Raw genomic sequence first — 17,500 nt, 5'->3', positions numbered from 1 at the left:
ATCCATCCATTTTGTACCGCTTGTCCCTCATTTTACATATGAAAAATTATAATTTTACATAGATAAAATATCATTAGACATATTTAAAATCCCATTTGACAGTTAAAAATTTAATCCTTTTACGTATTTAAATGTGCTTTTTGATCTGCGTCGATACTGATCGGCCATATTTGCTACTTCCCCTGTGCCCCGGCAGCCGTTCCTGGGCAGCAGCGATTGTGTCAATCAGGTGTGCGGCAAGATCAAGCTGGGCAAGGAAGTGTTGGCCACGCTGGAAGGACACTGGGTAGGAACTACTTCCACATCATGCATCACAACATATCATAGCAACCCCCAGACACAGATGGAAAAAATGATGCACTGCAGTAATATGATATTTGTTTATTATTACTACATGGTAGTGCTGCTGTGGTGTTTGTGTAAAGTACACAAAATGAGTACACGGTACAGGTGAAACTCAGACAATTAGAATATCATGCAAATGAATGAATATATGACTTATGGTCATAATAAGTGATAATAAATGAATGCTTGGAATGTAATGACTTGATATCACTCATTATTTTCACAGTTGACGTGGAATTGCTGACATGAACCGACTTTTGCGGGATATTTTCATTGTTTGAGTTTGACCTGCGTATTTATTACAGTCTCAATATATTTGGGGCTTTAGGAAAGGAATTCACTTGTGTATCAACTCCATGTTTTACTTGAATAGTTGGGGTGAATGAGGTCGTTACAAATATAGACCAAAATGAAGCATTTGAAGCTTCAAAATGGCAAAATGAAGGTTTATTGTACTTCATAGCCCATCATCATCCAGCATTTTTCATATTTTGACAGATTAGTGGTTGTTTTTAGAACTACACTATATTGTACTAAGTACTGTAATTGTGTACAGTGTGTACTAAGTATTGTAAATGTGTACAGTGCGTACAAGGTACTGTAAACGTGTACAGTGTATACTAAGTACTGTAAACATGTACAGTGCGTACTAGGTACTGTAAACGTGTACAGTGTACACTAAATACTGTAATCGTGTACAGTGTGTACTAAGTACTGTAAATGTGTACAGTGTATACTAAGTACTGTAATCATGTACAGTGTGTACTAAGTGCTGTAACTGTACAGTATGTACTAAGTGCTGTAATCATGTACAGTGTGTACTAAGTACTGTAAATGTGTACAGTGTATACTAAGTATTGTAATCATGTACAGTGTGTACTAAGTACTGTAATTGTGTACAGTGTGTACTAAGTATTGTAAATGTGTACAGTGCGTACTAGGTACTGTAAACGTGTACAGTGTATACTAAGTACTGTAAACATGTACAGTGTGTACTAAGTGCTGTAATCATGTACAGTGTATACTAAGTACTGTAACCATGTACAGTGTGTACTAAGTACTGTAAATGTGTACAGTGTATACTAAGTACTGTAATCATGTACAGTGTGTACTAAGTGCTGTAATCATGTACAGTATGTACTAAGTGCTGTAATCATGTACAGTGTGTACTAAGTACTGTAAATGTGTACAGTGTATACTAAGTATTGTAATCATGTACAGTGTGTACTAAGTACTGTAAATGTGTACAGTGTATACTAAGTACTGTAATCATGTACAGTGTATACTAAGTACTGTAATCATGTACAGTGTGTACTAAGTACTGTAAATGTGTACAGTGTATACTAAGTACTGTAATCATGTACAGTTTGTACTAAGTACTGTAAATGTGTACAGTGTATACTAAGTACTGTAATCATGTACAGTGTGCACTAAGTGCTGTAATCATGTACAGTGTGTACTAAGTACTGTAAACGTGTAGAGTGTGTACTAAGTACTGTAAACGTGTACAGTAACGTGCTTGGCCTCACACAACAAACATGTTAAAGCGCATGCAAAGATCAACAACAATGCTGACAACTCCAATGTATACCGGGAGGTTGCCTACAGCCACAGTTGCCATGTGTAATACTGTATGGCCAAGTGTAATGTGTGTGTAATACTGTATGGCCAGGTGTAATGTGTGTGTGTAATACTGTATGGCCAGGTGTAATGTGTAATACTGTATTTCCAGGTGTAATGTGTGTGTAATACTGTATGGCCAGGTGTAATGTGTGTGTGTGTAATACTGTATGGCCAGGTGTAATGTGTAATACTGTATGGCCAGGTGTAATGTGTGTGTGTAATACTGTATGGCCAGGTGTAATGTGTGTGTGTAATAATGTATGGCCAGGTGTAATGTGTAATACTGTATGGCCAGGTGTAATGTGTAATACTGTATGGCCAGGTGTAATGTGTAATACTGTATTTCCAGGTGTAATGTGTGTGTAATACTGTATGGCCAGGTGTAATGTGTAATACTGTATGGCCAGGTGTAATGTGTGTGTAATACTGTATGGCCAGGTGTAATGTGTGTGTGTGTAATAATGTATGGCCAGGTGTAATGTGTAATACTGTATGGCCAGGTGTAATGTGTGTGTGTAATAATGTATGGCCAGGTGTAATGTGTAATACTGTATGGCCAGGTGTAATGTGTAATACTGTATGGCCAGGTGTAATGTGTAATACTGTATTTCCAGGTGTAATGTGTGTGTAATACTGTATGGTCAGGTGTAATGTGTAATACTGTATGGCCAGGTGTAATGTGTGTGTAATACTGTATGGCCAGGTGTAATGTGTAATACTGTATGGCCAGGTGTAATGTGTGTGTAATACTGTATGGCCAGGTGTAATGTGTATGTGTAATAATGTATGGCCAGGTGTAATGTGTAATACTGTATGGCCAGGTGTAATGTGTGTGTAATACTGTATGGCCAGGTGTAATGTGTGTGTAATACTGTATGGCCAGGTGTAATGTGTAATACTGTATGGCCAGGTGTAATGTGTAATACTGTATTTCCAGGTGTAATGTGTGTGTAATACTGTATGGCCAGGTGTAATGTGTAATACTGTATGGCCAGGTGTAATGTGTAATACTGTATGGCCAGGTGTAATGTGTGTGTAATACTGTATGACCATGTGTAATGTGTGTGTAATACTGTATGGACAGGTGTAATGTGTGTGTAATACTGTATGGCCAGGTGTAATGTGTAATACTGTATGGCCAGGTGTAATGTGTAATACTGTATGGCCAGGTGTAATGTGTAATACTGTATGGCCAGGTGTAATGTGTGTGTAATACTGTATGGCCAGGTGTAATGTGTGTGTGTAATACTTTATGGCCAGGTGTAATGTGTAATACTGTATGGCCAGGTGTAATGTGTAATACTGTATGGCCAGGTGTAATGTGTGTGTAATACTGTATGGCCAGGTGTAATGTGTAATACTGTATGGCCAGGTGTAATGTGTAATACTGTTTGGCCAGGTGTAATGTGTGTGTAATACTGTATGGCCAGGTGTAAGGTGTGTGTAATACTGTATGGCCAGGTGTAATGTGTGTAATACTGTATGGCCAGGTGTAATGTGTGTGTAATACTGTATGGCCAGGTGTAATGTGTGTGTGTAATACTGTATGACCAGGTGTAATGTGTGTGTAATACTGTATGGCCAGGTGTAATGTGTGTGTGTAATACTGTATGGCCAGGTGTAATGTGTGTGTAATACTGTATGGCCAGGTGTAATGTGTGTGTGTAATACTGTATGACCAGGTGTAATGTGTGTGTAATACTGTATGGCCAGGTGTATTGTGTGTGTGTAATACTGTATGGCCAGGTGTAATGTGTAATACTGTATGGCCAGGTGTTATGTGTAACACTGTATGGCCAGGTGTAATGTGTGTATAATACTGTATGGCCAGGTGTAATGTGTAATACTGTATGGCCAGGTGTAATGTGTGTGTAATACTGTATGGCCAGGTGTAATGTGTAATACTGTATGGCCAGGTGTAATGTGTAATACTGTATGGCCAGGTGTAATGTGTGTGTAATACTGTATGGCCAGGTGTAATGTGTAATACTGTATGGCCAGGTGTAATGTGTGTGTAATACTGTATGGCCAGGTGTAATGTGTGTGTGTAATACTGTATGGCCAGGTGTAATGTGTGTGTAATACTGTATGGCCAGGTGTAATGTGTGTGTGTAATACTGTATGGCCAGGTGTAATGTGTAATACTGTATGGCCAGGTGTAATGTGTAATACTGTATGGCCAGATGTAATGTGTGTGTAATACTGTATGGCCAGGTGTAATGTGTAATACTGTATGGCCAGGTGTAATGTGTAATACTGTATGGCCAGGTGTAATGTGTGTGTAATACTGTATGGCCAGGTGTAATGTGTAATACTGTATGGCCAGGTGTAATGTGTGTTTAATACTGTATGGCCAGGTGTAATGTGTGTGTGTAATACTGTATGGCCAGGTGTAATGTGTGATACTGTATGGCCAGGTGTAATGTGTGTGTAATACTGTATGGCCAGGTGTAATGTGTGTGTGTAATAATGTATGGCCAGGTGTAATGTGTAATACTGTATGGCCAGGTGTAATGTGTAACACTGTATGGCCAGGTGTAATGTGTGTGTAATACTGTATGGCCAGGTGTATTGTGTAATACTGTATGGCCAGGTGTAATGTGTAATACTGTATGGCCAGGTGTAATGTGTAATACTGTATGGCCAGGTGTAATGTGTAATACTGTATGGCCAGGTGTAATGTGTGTGTAATACTGTATGGCCAGGTGTAATGTGTGTGTAATACTGTATGGCCAGGTGTAATGTGTAATACTGTATGGCCAGGTGTAATGTGTGTTTAATACTGTATGGCCAGGTGTAATGTGTGTGTGTAATACTGTATGGCCAGGTGTAATGTGTGATACTGTATGGCCAGGTGTAATGTGTGTGTAATACTGTATGGCCAGGTGTAATGTGTGTGTGTAATAATGTATGGCCAGGTGTAATGTGTAATACTGTATGGCCAGGTGTAATGTGTAACACTGTATGGCCAGGTGTAATGTGTGTGTAATACTGTATGGCCAGGTGTATTGTGTAATACTGTATGGCCAGGTGTAATGTGTAATACTGTATGGCCAGGTGTAATGTGTAATACTGTATGGCCAGGTGTAATGTGTAATACTGTATGGCCAGGTGTAATGTGTGTGTAATACTGTATGGCCAGGTGTAATGTGTGTAATACTGTATGGCCAGGTGTAATGTGTAACACTGTATGGCCAGGTGTAATGTGTGTGTAATACTGTATGGCCAGGTGTAATGTGTGTGTGTAATACTGTATGACCAGGTGTAATGTGTGTGTAATACTGTATGGCCAGGTGTAATGTGTAATACTGTATGGCCAGGTGTAATGTGTAATACTGTATGGCCAGGTGTAATGTGTGTGTAATACTGTATGGCCAGGTGTAATGTGTAATACTGTATGGCCAGGTGTAATGTGTAATACTGTATGGCCAGGTGTAATGTGTGTGTAATACTGTATGGCCAGGTGTAATGTGTATGTGTGTAATACTGTATGGCCAGGTGTAATGTGTGTGTAATACTGTATGGCCAGGTGTAATGTGTAATACTGTATGGCCAGGTGTAATGTGTGTGTAATACTGTATGGCCAGGTGTAATGTGTAATACTGTATGGCCAGGTGTAATGTGTGTGTAATACTGTACGGCCAGGTGTAATGTGTGTGTGTGTAATACTGTATGACCAGGTGTAATGTGTGTTTAATACTGTATGGCCAGGTGTAATGTGTGTGTAATACTGTATGGCCAAGTGTAATGTGTGTGTGTAATACTGTATGGCCAGGTGTAATGTGTGTGTAATACTGTATGGCCAGGTGTAATGTGTAATACTGTATGGCCAGGTGTAATGTGTGTGTAATACTGTATGGCCAGGCGTAATGTGTGTGTAATACTGTATGGCCAGGTGTAATGTGTGTGTGTAATACTTTATGGCCAGGTGTAATGTGTGTGTGTAATACTGTATGGCCAGGTGTAATGTGTAATACTGTATGGCCAGGTGTAATGTGTGTGTAATACTGTATGGCCAGGTGTAATGTGTGTGTGTAATAATGTATGGCCAGGTGTAATGTGTAATACTGTATGGCCAGGTGTAATGTGTGTGTAATACTGTATGGCCAGGTGTAATGTGTGTGTAATACTGTATGGCCAAGTGTAATGTGTGTGTGTAATACTATATGGCCAAGTGTAATGTGTAATACTGTATGGCCAGGTGTAATGTGTAATACTGTATGGCCAGGTGTAATGTGTGTGTAATACTGTATGGCCAGGTGTAATGTGTACTGTATGGCCAGGTGTAATGTGTGTTTAATACTGTATGGCCAGGTGTAATGTGTGTGTGTAATACTGTATGGCCAGGTGTAATGTGTAATACCTTATGGCCAGGTGTAATGTGTAATACTGTATGGCCAGGTGTAATGTGTGTGTAATACTGTATGGCCAGGTGTAATGTGTAATACTGTATGGCCAGGTGTAATGTGTAATACTGTATGGCCAGGTGTAATGTGTGTGTAATACTGTATGGCCAGGCGTAATGTGTGTGTAATACTGTATGGCCAGGTGTAATGTGTGTGTGTAATACTTTATGGCCAGGTGTAATGTGTGTGTGTAATACTGTATGGCCAGGTGTAATGTGTAATACTGTATGGCCAGGTGTAATGTGTGTGTAATACTGTATGGCCAGGTGTAATGTGTAATACTGTGTGGCCAGGTGTAATGTGTGTTTAATACTGTATGGCCAGGTGTAATGTGTGTGTGTAATACTGTATGGCCAGGTGTAATGTGTGATACTGTATGGCCAGGTGTAATGTGTGTGTAATACTGTATGGCCAGGTGTAATGTGTGTGTGTAATAATGTATGGCCAGGTGTAATGTGTAATACTGTATGGCCAGGTGTAATGTGTGTGTAATACTGTATGGCCAGGTGTAATGTGTGTGTAATACTGTATGGCCAAGTGTAATGTGTGTGTGTAATACTATATGGCCAAGTGTAATGTGTAATACTGTATGGCCAGGTGTAATGTGTAATACTGTATGGCCAGGTGTAATGTGTGTGTAATACTGTATGGCCAGGTGTAATGTGTACTGTAGGGCCAGGTGTAATGTGTGTTTAATACTGTATGGCCAGGTGTAATGTGTGTGTGTAATACTGTATGGCCAGGTGTAATGTGTAATACCTTATGGCCAGGTGTAATGTGTAATACTGTATGGCCAGGTGTAATGTGTGTGTAATACTGTATGGCCAGGTGTAATGTGTAATACTGTATGGCCAGGTGTAATGTGTGTGTAATACTGTATGGCCAGGTGTAATGTGTGTGTGTGTAATACTGTATGGCCAGGTGTAATGTGTGTGTGTAATACTGTATGGCCAGGTGTAATGTGTAATACTGTATGGCCAGGTGTAATGTGTAATACTGTATGGCCAGGTGTAATGTGTGTGTAATACTGTATGGCCAGGTGTAATGTGTAATACTGTATGGCCAGGTGTAATGTGTGTTTAATACTATATGGCCAGGTGTAATGTGTGTGTGTAATACTGTATGGCCAGGTGTAATGTGTGATACTGTATGGCCAGGTGTAATGTGTGTGTAATACTGTATGGCCAGGTGTAATGTGTGTGTGTAATAATGTATGGCCAAATGTAATGTGTAATACTGTATGGCCAGGTGTAATGTGTGTGTAATACTGTATGGCCAGGTGTAATGTGTACTGTATGGCCAGGTGTAATGTGTGTTTAATACTGTATGGCCAGGTGTAATGTGTGATACTGTATGGCCAGGTGTAATGTGTGTGTAATACTGTATGGCCAGGTGTAATGTGTGTGTGTAATAATGTATGGCCAGGTGTAATGTGTAATACTGTATGGCCAGGTGTAATGTGTGTGTAATACTGTATGGCCAGGTGTAATGTGTGTGTAATACTGTATGGCCAGGTGTAATGTGTGTGTGTAATACTATATGGCCAAGTGTAATGTGTAATACTGTATGGCCAGGTGTAATGTGTAATACTGTGTGACGTGCAGGACAGTGAGATCTTCATCAACGACAAGAAGACGGGAACAGTAGACACCTTCTGGAACCCCTCCCCCGACCTGAGGCAGAGTCGCCTCACCCGCTGCACCGTACCACCTGAGGAGCAGGGGGAGTTTGAATCTGAGAGGTGGGCTTAATATCTACAATTATTACAGTAGCATCTACAATTATTACAGTAGCATATATAATTATTACAGTAGCATCTGCAGTGCATCTGAAAAGTATTCACAGCGCTTCACTTTTTGCACATTTTGTTATATTACAGTCCTATTCCAAAATGGAATACATTCATTTTTGTCCTCAAAATGCTACACACAATACCCGTAGTGACACAATGTGCAACAATTCAATTCCATTTTGGAACATCGCAGTAACGTAGTAAAAAGTGTAAGTACCATGTGAGCAATATGTGCGTGTGAATAAATGTTTGCAGACTGTGGCAGCAGGTGACGCGCGCCATCCTCAACAAGGACCAGACTGAAGCCACCAACGAGAAGTTCATCCTGGAGGAGAGTCAGAGGAAGTCTGCACGGGAGAGGAAAGCCAAATGTGAAGACTGGATCCCAACTCTGTTTGAGCAGGACTCCATCACTGGAGAGTGGCATTATAAATATGCTGAGTGAGCACTTTGCACACACTCATGTACTCTGCTGACACTTCTGATGTACACTGGACATACAATCATGTTAATGTACACTGTACATTCTATCATGTTAATGTACACTGTACATTCTATCATGTTAATGTACACTGTACATTCAATCATGTTAATGTACACTGTACATTCAATCATGTTAATGTACGCTGTACATACAATCATGTTAATGTACGCTGTACATTCAATCATGTTAATATACACTGTACATTCAATCATGTTAATATACACTGTACATTCAATCATGTTAATGTACACTGTACATTCAATCATGTTCATGTACGCTGTACATTCAATCATGTTAATATACACTGTACATTCAATCATGTTAATGTACACTGTACATTCAATCATGTTAATATACACTGTACATTCAATCATGTTAATGTACACTGTACATTCAATCATATTAATGTACACTGTACATTCAATCATGTTAATGTACTCTAATCATGTTAATGTACACTATATATTCAATCATGTTATTGTACGCTAATCATGTTAATGTACACTATACATTCAATCATGTTAATTTACACTGCATATTCAATCATGTAAATGTACACTATATATTCAATCATGTTAATGTAGACTATTTATTCAATCATGTTAATGTACTCTAATCATGTTAATGTACACTATATATTCAATCATGTTATTGTATGCTAATCATGTTAATGTACACTATACATTCAATCATGTTAATTTACACTGCATATTCAATCATGTAAATGTACGCTAAACATCCAATCATGTTAATGTACACTATACATTAAATCATGTTAATGTAGACTATTTATTCAATCATGTTAATGTACACTGTACATTCAATCATGTTAATGTACTCTAATCATGTTAATGTACACTATACATTCAATCATGTTATCGTACGCTAATCATGTTAATGTACACTATACATTCAATCATGTTAATTTACAATGCACATTCAATCATGAAAATGTACACTGTACATTCAATCATGTTAATGTACATTATACATTCAATCATGTTAATGTACTCTAATCATGTTAATGTACACTATACATTCAATCATGTTATCGTACGCTAATCATGTTAATGTACACTATACATTCAATCATGTTAATTTACAATGCACATTCAATCATGAAAATGTACACTGTACATTCAATCATGTTAATGTACATTATACATTCAATCATGTTAATGTACTCTAATCATGTTAATGTACACTATACATTCAATCATGTTATCGTACGCTAATCATGTTAATGTACACTATACATTCAATCATGTTAATTTACAATGCACATTCAATCATGAAAATGTACACTGTACATTCAATCATGTTAATGTACTCTAATCATGTTAATGTACATTATACATTCAATCATGTTAATGTAATCTAATCATGTTAATGTACATTATACATTCAATCATGTTAATTTACACTGCACATTCAATCATGAAAATGTACACTATTCATCCATCATGTTAGTGTACACTATACATTAAATCATGTTAAAGTAGACTATTTATTCAATCATGTTAATGTACTCTAATCATGTTAATTTACACTGTACATTCAATCATGTTATCGTACGCTAATTATGTTAATGTACACTATACATTCAATCATGTTCATTTACACTGCACATTCAATCATGAAAATGTACACGGTACATTCATTAATGTTAATGTACTCTAATCATGTTAATGTACATTATACATTCAATCATGTTAATGTACTCTAATCATGTTTATGCACACTATACATTCAATCATGTTATTGTACACTATACATTCAATCATGTTATTGTACACTATACATTCAATCATGATAACGCACACTATACATCCAATGATATTAATGTACTCTAATGATATTAACATACACTATAGTTTAAATAATATTAATGTACACCATAGATTAAATGATAATGTACACTATAGATTAAATGTGGCAGTGATAGCAGTATCATTAGTCCAGAATATTTACGGCCCACTTGGACCGACCCAATCATGAACCGGTACCTAAGATGACTGGTACTGGCTTTACATCCTACATTCTAGATCTTTCCATTGACCGATCCATGTAGTCATATCTCTACTGTTAAAACCCATTTGTACCCATTCTTTTTTACACCCCTGATACATATACATACATAAATATATATGTATATACATATGTGTATATATACATATATATAAGGGATGGCGTGGCGAAGTTGGTAGAGTGGCCGTGCCAGCAATCGGAGGGTTGCTGGTTACTGGGGTTCAATCCCCACCTTCTACCATCCTAGTCACGTCTGTTGTGTCCTTGGGCAAGACACTTCACCCTTGCTCCTGATGGGTGCTGGTAGCGCCTTGCATGGCGGCTCCCTCCATCAGTGTGTGAATGTGTGTGTGAATGGGTGAATGTGGAAATACTGTCAAAGCGCTTTGAGTACCTTGAAGGTAGAAAAGCGCTATACAAGTATAACCCATTTATCATTTATCATTTATATATATACTCAGGTTCTGATCTTCCTCCTCCCGCAGCACAAGACCGTGGGACCCCCTCAACGACTTGATCCAGTTTGAAAAGGAGGGCTGCATCCAGACCAAGGTCCGACACCGCACCCCCATGGTACGTTCTGGCAGTCTTATTAGTCTGAGTAACCAGGGGTCGCGGAGGGACAATTGCAAGTGCCAGGTAGGTTGTCCTCTCTCCCAAATACTCTGTTCAGACATCTACGCAGCACCTTTTTCTTTTTCTTTTTGTCTCCATCGCTTTGCTGCCACCACTTTGTCATCCATCTTTTTCTGTCTTCATCCAACCAGCTTTTTTTTTTTTTTTTTTTTACTTTTTCTTGCTTGCCTTGTCTTGTGTCCTCATCAGATCAACTACATCCAATGTTCTGCTTTCTCTGGCTGGATGCAGCATGAGCATGTCCTCATATCATCACAACGCCTGCACGTGTTTGACTTCATCCAAAACAAATGTATACATAACTGTGTGCATTCAAGTACAACACCCTGAACCAGTGAAGTTGGCACCTTGTGTCATTTGGGCTATTTTAGGCTTCATAATGCGCCACACATTTTCAATGGGAGACAGGTCTGGACTACAGGCAGGCCAGTCTAGTACCCGCTCTCTTTTACTACGAAGCCACGCTGTTGTAACACGTGGCTTGGCATTGTCTCGCTGAAATAAGCAGGGGCGTCCATGGTAACGTTGCTTGGATGGCAACATATGTTGCTCCAAAACCTGTATGTACCTTTCAGCATTAATGGCGCCTTCACAGATGTGTAAGTTACCCATGTCTTGGGCACTAATACACCCCCATACCATCACACATGCTGGCTTTTACACTTTGCGCCTATAACAATCCGGATGGTTCTTTTCCTCTTTGGTCCGGAGGACACGACATCCACAGTTTCCAAAAACAATTTGAAATGTGGACTCATCAGACCACAGAACACTTTTCCACTTTGCATCAGTCCATCTTAGATGAGCTCGGGCCCAGCGAAGCTGGCGGCGTTTCTGGGTGTTGTTGATAAATGGCGTTCGCTTTGCATAGTAGAGTTTTAACTTGCACTTACAGATGTAGCGACCAACTGTCGTTACCGACAGTGGTTTTCTGAAGTGTTCCTGAGCCCATGTGGTGATATCCTTTACACACTAATGTCAGTTTTTGATGCAGTACCGCCTGAGGGAACAAAGTTCTGTAATATCTTTGCTTACGTGCAGTGATTTATCCAGATTCTTTAAACCTTTTGATGATATTACGGACCGTAGATGGTGAAATCCCTAAATTCCTTGCAATAGCTGCTTGAGAAATGTTGTTCTTAAACTGTTGGACAATTTGCTCGGGCATTTGTTGACAAAGTGGTGACCCTCGCCCCGTTCTTGTTTGTGAATGACTGAGCATTTCATGGCAGCTGCTTTTATACCCAATCATGGCACCCACCTGTTCCCACTTAGCTTGTTCACCTGTGGGATGTTCCAAATAAGTGTTTGATGAGCATTCCTCAACTTTCTCAGTCTTTTTTGCCACTTGTGCCAGCTTTTTTGAAACACGTCGCAAGCAACAAATTCCAAATGAGCTAATATTTGCAAAAAAAGAACAAAGTTTTCCAGTGTGAACATGAAATATCTTGTCTTTGCAGTCTATTCAATTGAATATAAGTTGAAAAGGATTTACAAATCATTGTATTCTGTTTTTATTTACCATTTACACAACATGACAACTTCACTGGTTTTGGGGTTTGTATAAAGTGGTATTTACAGAATTAGATATAGCATATTTTTTTCCTGACAAAGACAGAAATTAAGGTGTTTTTTTATTATTAAATAAATAAATAATAAATACATTTACACCAAAACAACACATTCACGTATTTGACTCTATACAAAACAAATGTATACATTACTGTGTGCGTTAAAGTATAAGGTGGTGTTTACACAATTAGATATATATTGTAACACTAAAAAAGTAAATTAACTTAGTTTAGTATTGTTGTTACTGTAATATGATTCGGTTCTTTTTATTCATCACAATTTGGCTTGAAAAATACTTAATGTCTATATCAATAACACAAATTGCCAACTAACTCATCTCCTACAAATGTATTTTTTAAATGTAGACACAGACATCAAAACAACTCTGATATGCGATGAATACTATTTACATTTCATTACACTAAAGTTTCATCGACAATGGACGATGTCCCAGCATGCTTTGCACCACTGCCGACCGTCTTGTTTGCGTATGTCAAAAGGCATGCGTGTTTGCATACTGTGTGTGTGTAATGGTCATGCATGAAGAGTGTGTGTGGTGGAGCTTTTTTAACCAAGAACTGTTCATGCTTTAGGTGACGGTGCCAAAGCGCAAACACAAGAGTGACAAACCTAAAAGCCCAGAAAGTGGCTGCTCTTCCCCTGAACTTGACCGCCAGGACTCCTCTGGAAGCGAGCGTGAGTGTGACACGCACACACACACACACACACACACACACCACACACACACAATAAAAAATATTTAACACATGCCTGGTCAGATCTAATTGGAGATCTATGTCAAAAAAAAGCTAATAAAGAGTTAATGTTTAGTGCCCATGTAAGATTTATAGATGAGACCCCTGGTCTGCCAGAGAATAAGAAGATGTAATGTAATTTGGACACATTCAAGTGTACAATATTGCATTGAGCTCATGCTGCTTTCAAGGCTGCTGGGAATTTGGAAACATTCAAGTGTACAACATTGCATTGAGCCCGTGCTGCTTTCAAGGCTACTGGGGAATTGGAAACATTCAAGTGTACAATATTGCATTGAGCCCATGCTGCTTTCAAGGCTGCTGGGAATTTGGAAACATTCAAGTGTACAACATTGCATTGAGCCCATGCTGCTTTCAAGGCTACTGGGGAATTGGAAACATTCAAGTGTACAATATTGCATTGAGCTAATGCTGCTTTCAAGGCTGCTGGGAATTTGGAAACATTCAAGTGTACAACATTGCATTGAGCTCATGCTCCTTTCAAGGCTACTGGGACATTGGACACATTTAAATGTCCAACATTGAATTGAGCTAATGCTGCTTTCAAGGCTGCCTGGAATTTGAATGCATTTAAGAGGACAACATTGCATTGATCATATCATATATAATCATTATATGATTATAAATGTCATTATATGATTATATTTGTTATTATATTTGTCATTATATGAACATATTTGTTATTATATGATTATATTTGTTATTAGATTTGTCATTATATGATTATATTTGTTATTATATTTGTCATTATATGTTTATATTTGTTACTTTATTTGTTATTATATGATTATACTTGTTATTTTATTTGTTATATATTTGTCATTACATTTGTTATTATATTTGTCATTATATGACCATATTTTTTATTATATGATTATATTTGTTATTTTATGATTATATTTATTATATTTGTCATTATATGATTATATTTTTTCATAGTTGTCATTATATGATTATATTTATTATAGTTGTCATTATATGATTATATGTGTTATTATATTTGTTACTGTATGACCATATTTGTTATTATATGATTATATTTGGTATTTTATTTGTCAATATACGATTATATTTGTCATTATATGACCATATTTGTCATTATATAATTATATCTGTTATATTAGTCATTATATGATTATATTTGTTATTATATTTGTCATAATATGATTGTATGTGTTATTATATTTGTCATTGTATGATTATGTGTTATTTTATTATATTTGTTATTATATGACCATATTTGTCATTATATGATTATATTTGTCATAATATGATTATATGTTTTATTTTATAATTATATATGTTATTATATGACCATATTTGTCATTATATGATTATATTTATTATATTTGTCATTATATGATTATATTTGTTATTGTATGACCATATTTGTTATTATATGATTATATTTATTATATTTGTCATTATATGATTATATTTGTGATTATATTTGTCACAATATGATTATATGTGTTATTTTATAATTATATATTATTATATTTGTTATTATATGACCATATTTGTCATTATATGATTATATGTATTATATTTGTCATTGTATGATTATATTTATAATTTTTTTTTTTATATGGTTATACTTGTTATTTTATTTGTTATATGATATTTGTCATTATATGATTATGTGTTATTATATTTGTCATTATATGATTATATTTATTATATTTGTCATTATATGATTATATTTATTATATATGATTATATTTGTTATTATATGATTATATTTATTATATTTGTCATTATATGATTATATGTGTTATTATATTTGTTATTATATGACCATATTTGTTATTATATTATTATATTTATTATATTTTTCATTATATGATTATATGTGTTATTATATTTGATATTATATGACCATATTTGTTATTATATGATTATATTTATTATATTTTTCATTATATGATTAAATGTGTTATATTTGTTATTATATGACCATATTTGTCATTATATGATTATATTTATTATATTTGTCATTATATGATTATATTTATTATTTTATTTATTATATGATTATACTTGTTATTTTATATGTTATATGATATTTGTCATTATATGATTATATGTGTTAATATATTTGTCATTATATGATTATATTTATTATATTTGTCATTATATTATTATATGTGTTATTATGTTTGTTATTATATGACCATATTTGTTATTATATGATTATATTTATTATATTTGTCATTATATGATTATATGTGTTATTATGTTTGTTATTATATGATTATATTTATTATATCTGTCATTATATAATTATGTGTTATTATATTTGTATTTTATTTGTCAATATATGATTGTTTGTCATTGTATGACCATATTTGTCATTATATAATTATATTTGGTATTGTATTAGTCATTATATGATTATATTAGTCATTTTATGGTTATATTTGCTATTATATTAGTCATGATCTGATAATATGTGTCATGATGTGCTAGTGTGTGTGTGACGTGTGCTTGCAGGGCACAAAAGTAAACACAACAGTCGTCTGCGTAAGAAGGGAACTGACCTGAGTGAACTACAAAATGCCATCGAGTCCATCAAGCGGACACAGGAGGACATTAACAGGTGAGACTTCTTTAGCACCCCCTACCTGCACTTTTGTGTGTTTCATTCTGCCTATCATTCACAATCCTTATGAATGACAAGAACACACGTGTCTTTTTTACGCATTCTAAATCATAGAATATGGCAAGTAAGAGGTGGCTAACAATGATATTGTTATTATAAGCGCTAACGCAGAGGAACTACTTTTAGCGGCGCCGTGATCACAGAGAACCTATGCTGCTATATTGACATATGGAGCTGCTGCATCGCCTCTGAGTTAGTGAAAGTTAATTCTAGATGATAAATCATGCCTCTCACCTGGATAGCAGAAGGTTGTGGACGTAAACCCACAAGTTGGTCAACTTTGACATCCAACTTAGACCTGGAGATAGTGAGAAAGACACGTTTTTTAACCCTTTGTGAGGATTATGGTAAATGGTTGATGTAAAGGGGAAGATACAACCATCCCATCAGTCTTTATCCCAGCGAGAGCAGACATTGTACAGTGAGTGATTGTTTTATTACGTTTGTTGTCTCTCATCAAGTCTGCCAAGATTAGTAGTGTTGTTGAAGGGAAAGTGAACGTTGTGAAATGAATATGTAAATATGACATGTTATTATGAATATTACTAGATACTACATATACTGTATACTTACAGCGTGTATATAAAACCCTGATGGAGGTTTTTTAGAGCACTTTATAGGCGGAGTAGAGCGACTCCGTTAGCTGCATTGTTAGCCACTTCGTACTTGCCCTATTTATATTTTAAGACATGTAGCAACGCCTCTTTTTTTTTCCCTTCCTCACCGCCCCGCAGGAGTATGAGCGTGCTGCGAAGTCGCACCGCGGGCCGAGCGGAGGGCGCCTCCTTCCTGCAGCAGCGGGATTACATCATCATGGTGGCTCTTATCCTCCTGCAGGTTCTCATCCACTACGTCTTCAAGTAGCAGCCGTGACACACCTGGCTCATCACCTACTCCAAATGTGGCTTGCGGACTCTTTTTTTTTTTTTTTTGGGTTTCCCTCTTCTAGCCACAAAGTCATGACAATTTATTTGAAATTTGCCCCAAAACTTGAAACAAAATACATTTTTATTAAGCACTCAAATCCAAAATACTCCACAGATTTTTAAGTGGAGAGCACAGACGTTTTTAACGGGAGAGGAACTACTTTGTTGCTGTTGTTTACCTGGAACCACACACACACACACGTGTATGTATATATATATATATATACATATATATATCTGTGTATATATA

General features: G+C 36.4%; 1 protein-coding gene across 8 annotated transcripts in view; it reads left to right on the top strand.

The window, feature by feature from the left end:
• Positions 1–17,463, top strand: part of osbpl8 (oxysterol binding protein-like 8) — a 180,908-nt gene extending 163,445 nt beyond the window's left edge. For 6 of the 8 annotated variants that reach the window (XM_062066263.1, XM_062066262.1, XM_062066267.1 and 3 more), the window contains 7 exons: positions 197–286; positions 7,979–8,115; positions 8,422–8,607; positions 11,164–11,317; positions 13,480–13,582; positions 16,156–16,261; positions 17,059–17,463. In XM_062066263.1, coding sequence (XP_061922247.1) covers positions 197–286; positions 7,979–8,115; positions 8,422–8,607; positions 11,164–11,317; positions 13,480–13,582; positions 16,156–16,261; positions 17,059–17,188 — 906 coding nt within the window. In that variant the 3' untranslated portion in view covers positions 17,189–17,463. The remainder of the gene's footprint in view (positions 1–196; positions 287–7,978; positions 8,116–8,421; positions 8,608–11,163; positions 11,318–13,479; positions 13,583–16,155; positions 16,262–17,058) is intronic. The other 2 variants (XM_062066264.1, XM_062066268.1) reach the window with 1 other exon arrangement.
• The last annotated feature ends 37 nt before the right edge of the window (positions 17,464–17,500 follow it).

Source organism: Entelurus aequoreus, linkage group LG12, assembly GCF_033978785.1.
Source record: "Entelurus aequoreus isolate RoL-2023_Sb linkage group LG12, RoL_Eaeq_v1.1, whole genome shotgun sequence".
Classification (NCBI taxonomy): domain Eukaryota; kingdom Metazoa; phylum Chordata; class Actinopteri; order Syngnathiformes; family Syngnathidae; genus Entelurus; species Entelurus aequoreus.
This window is presented reverse-complemented; position numbering and strand designations above follow the sequence as displayed.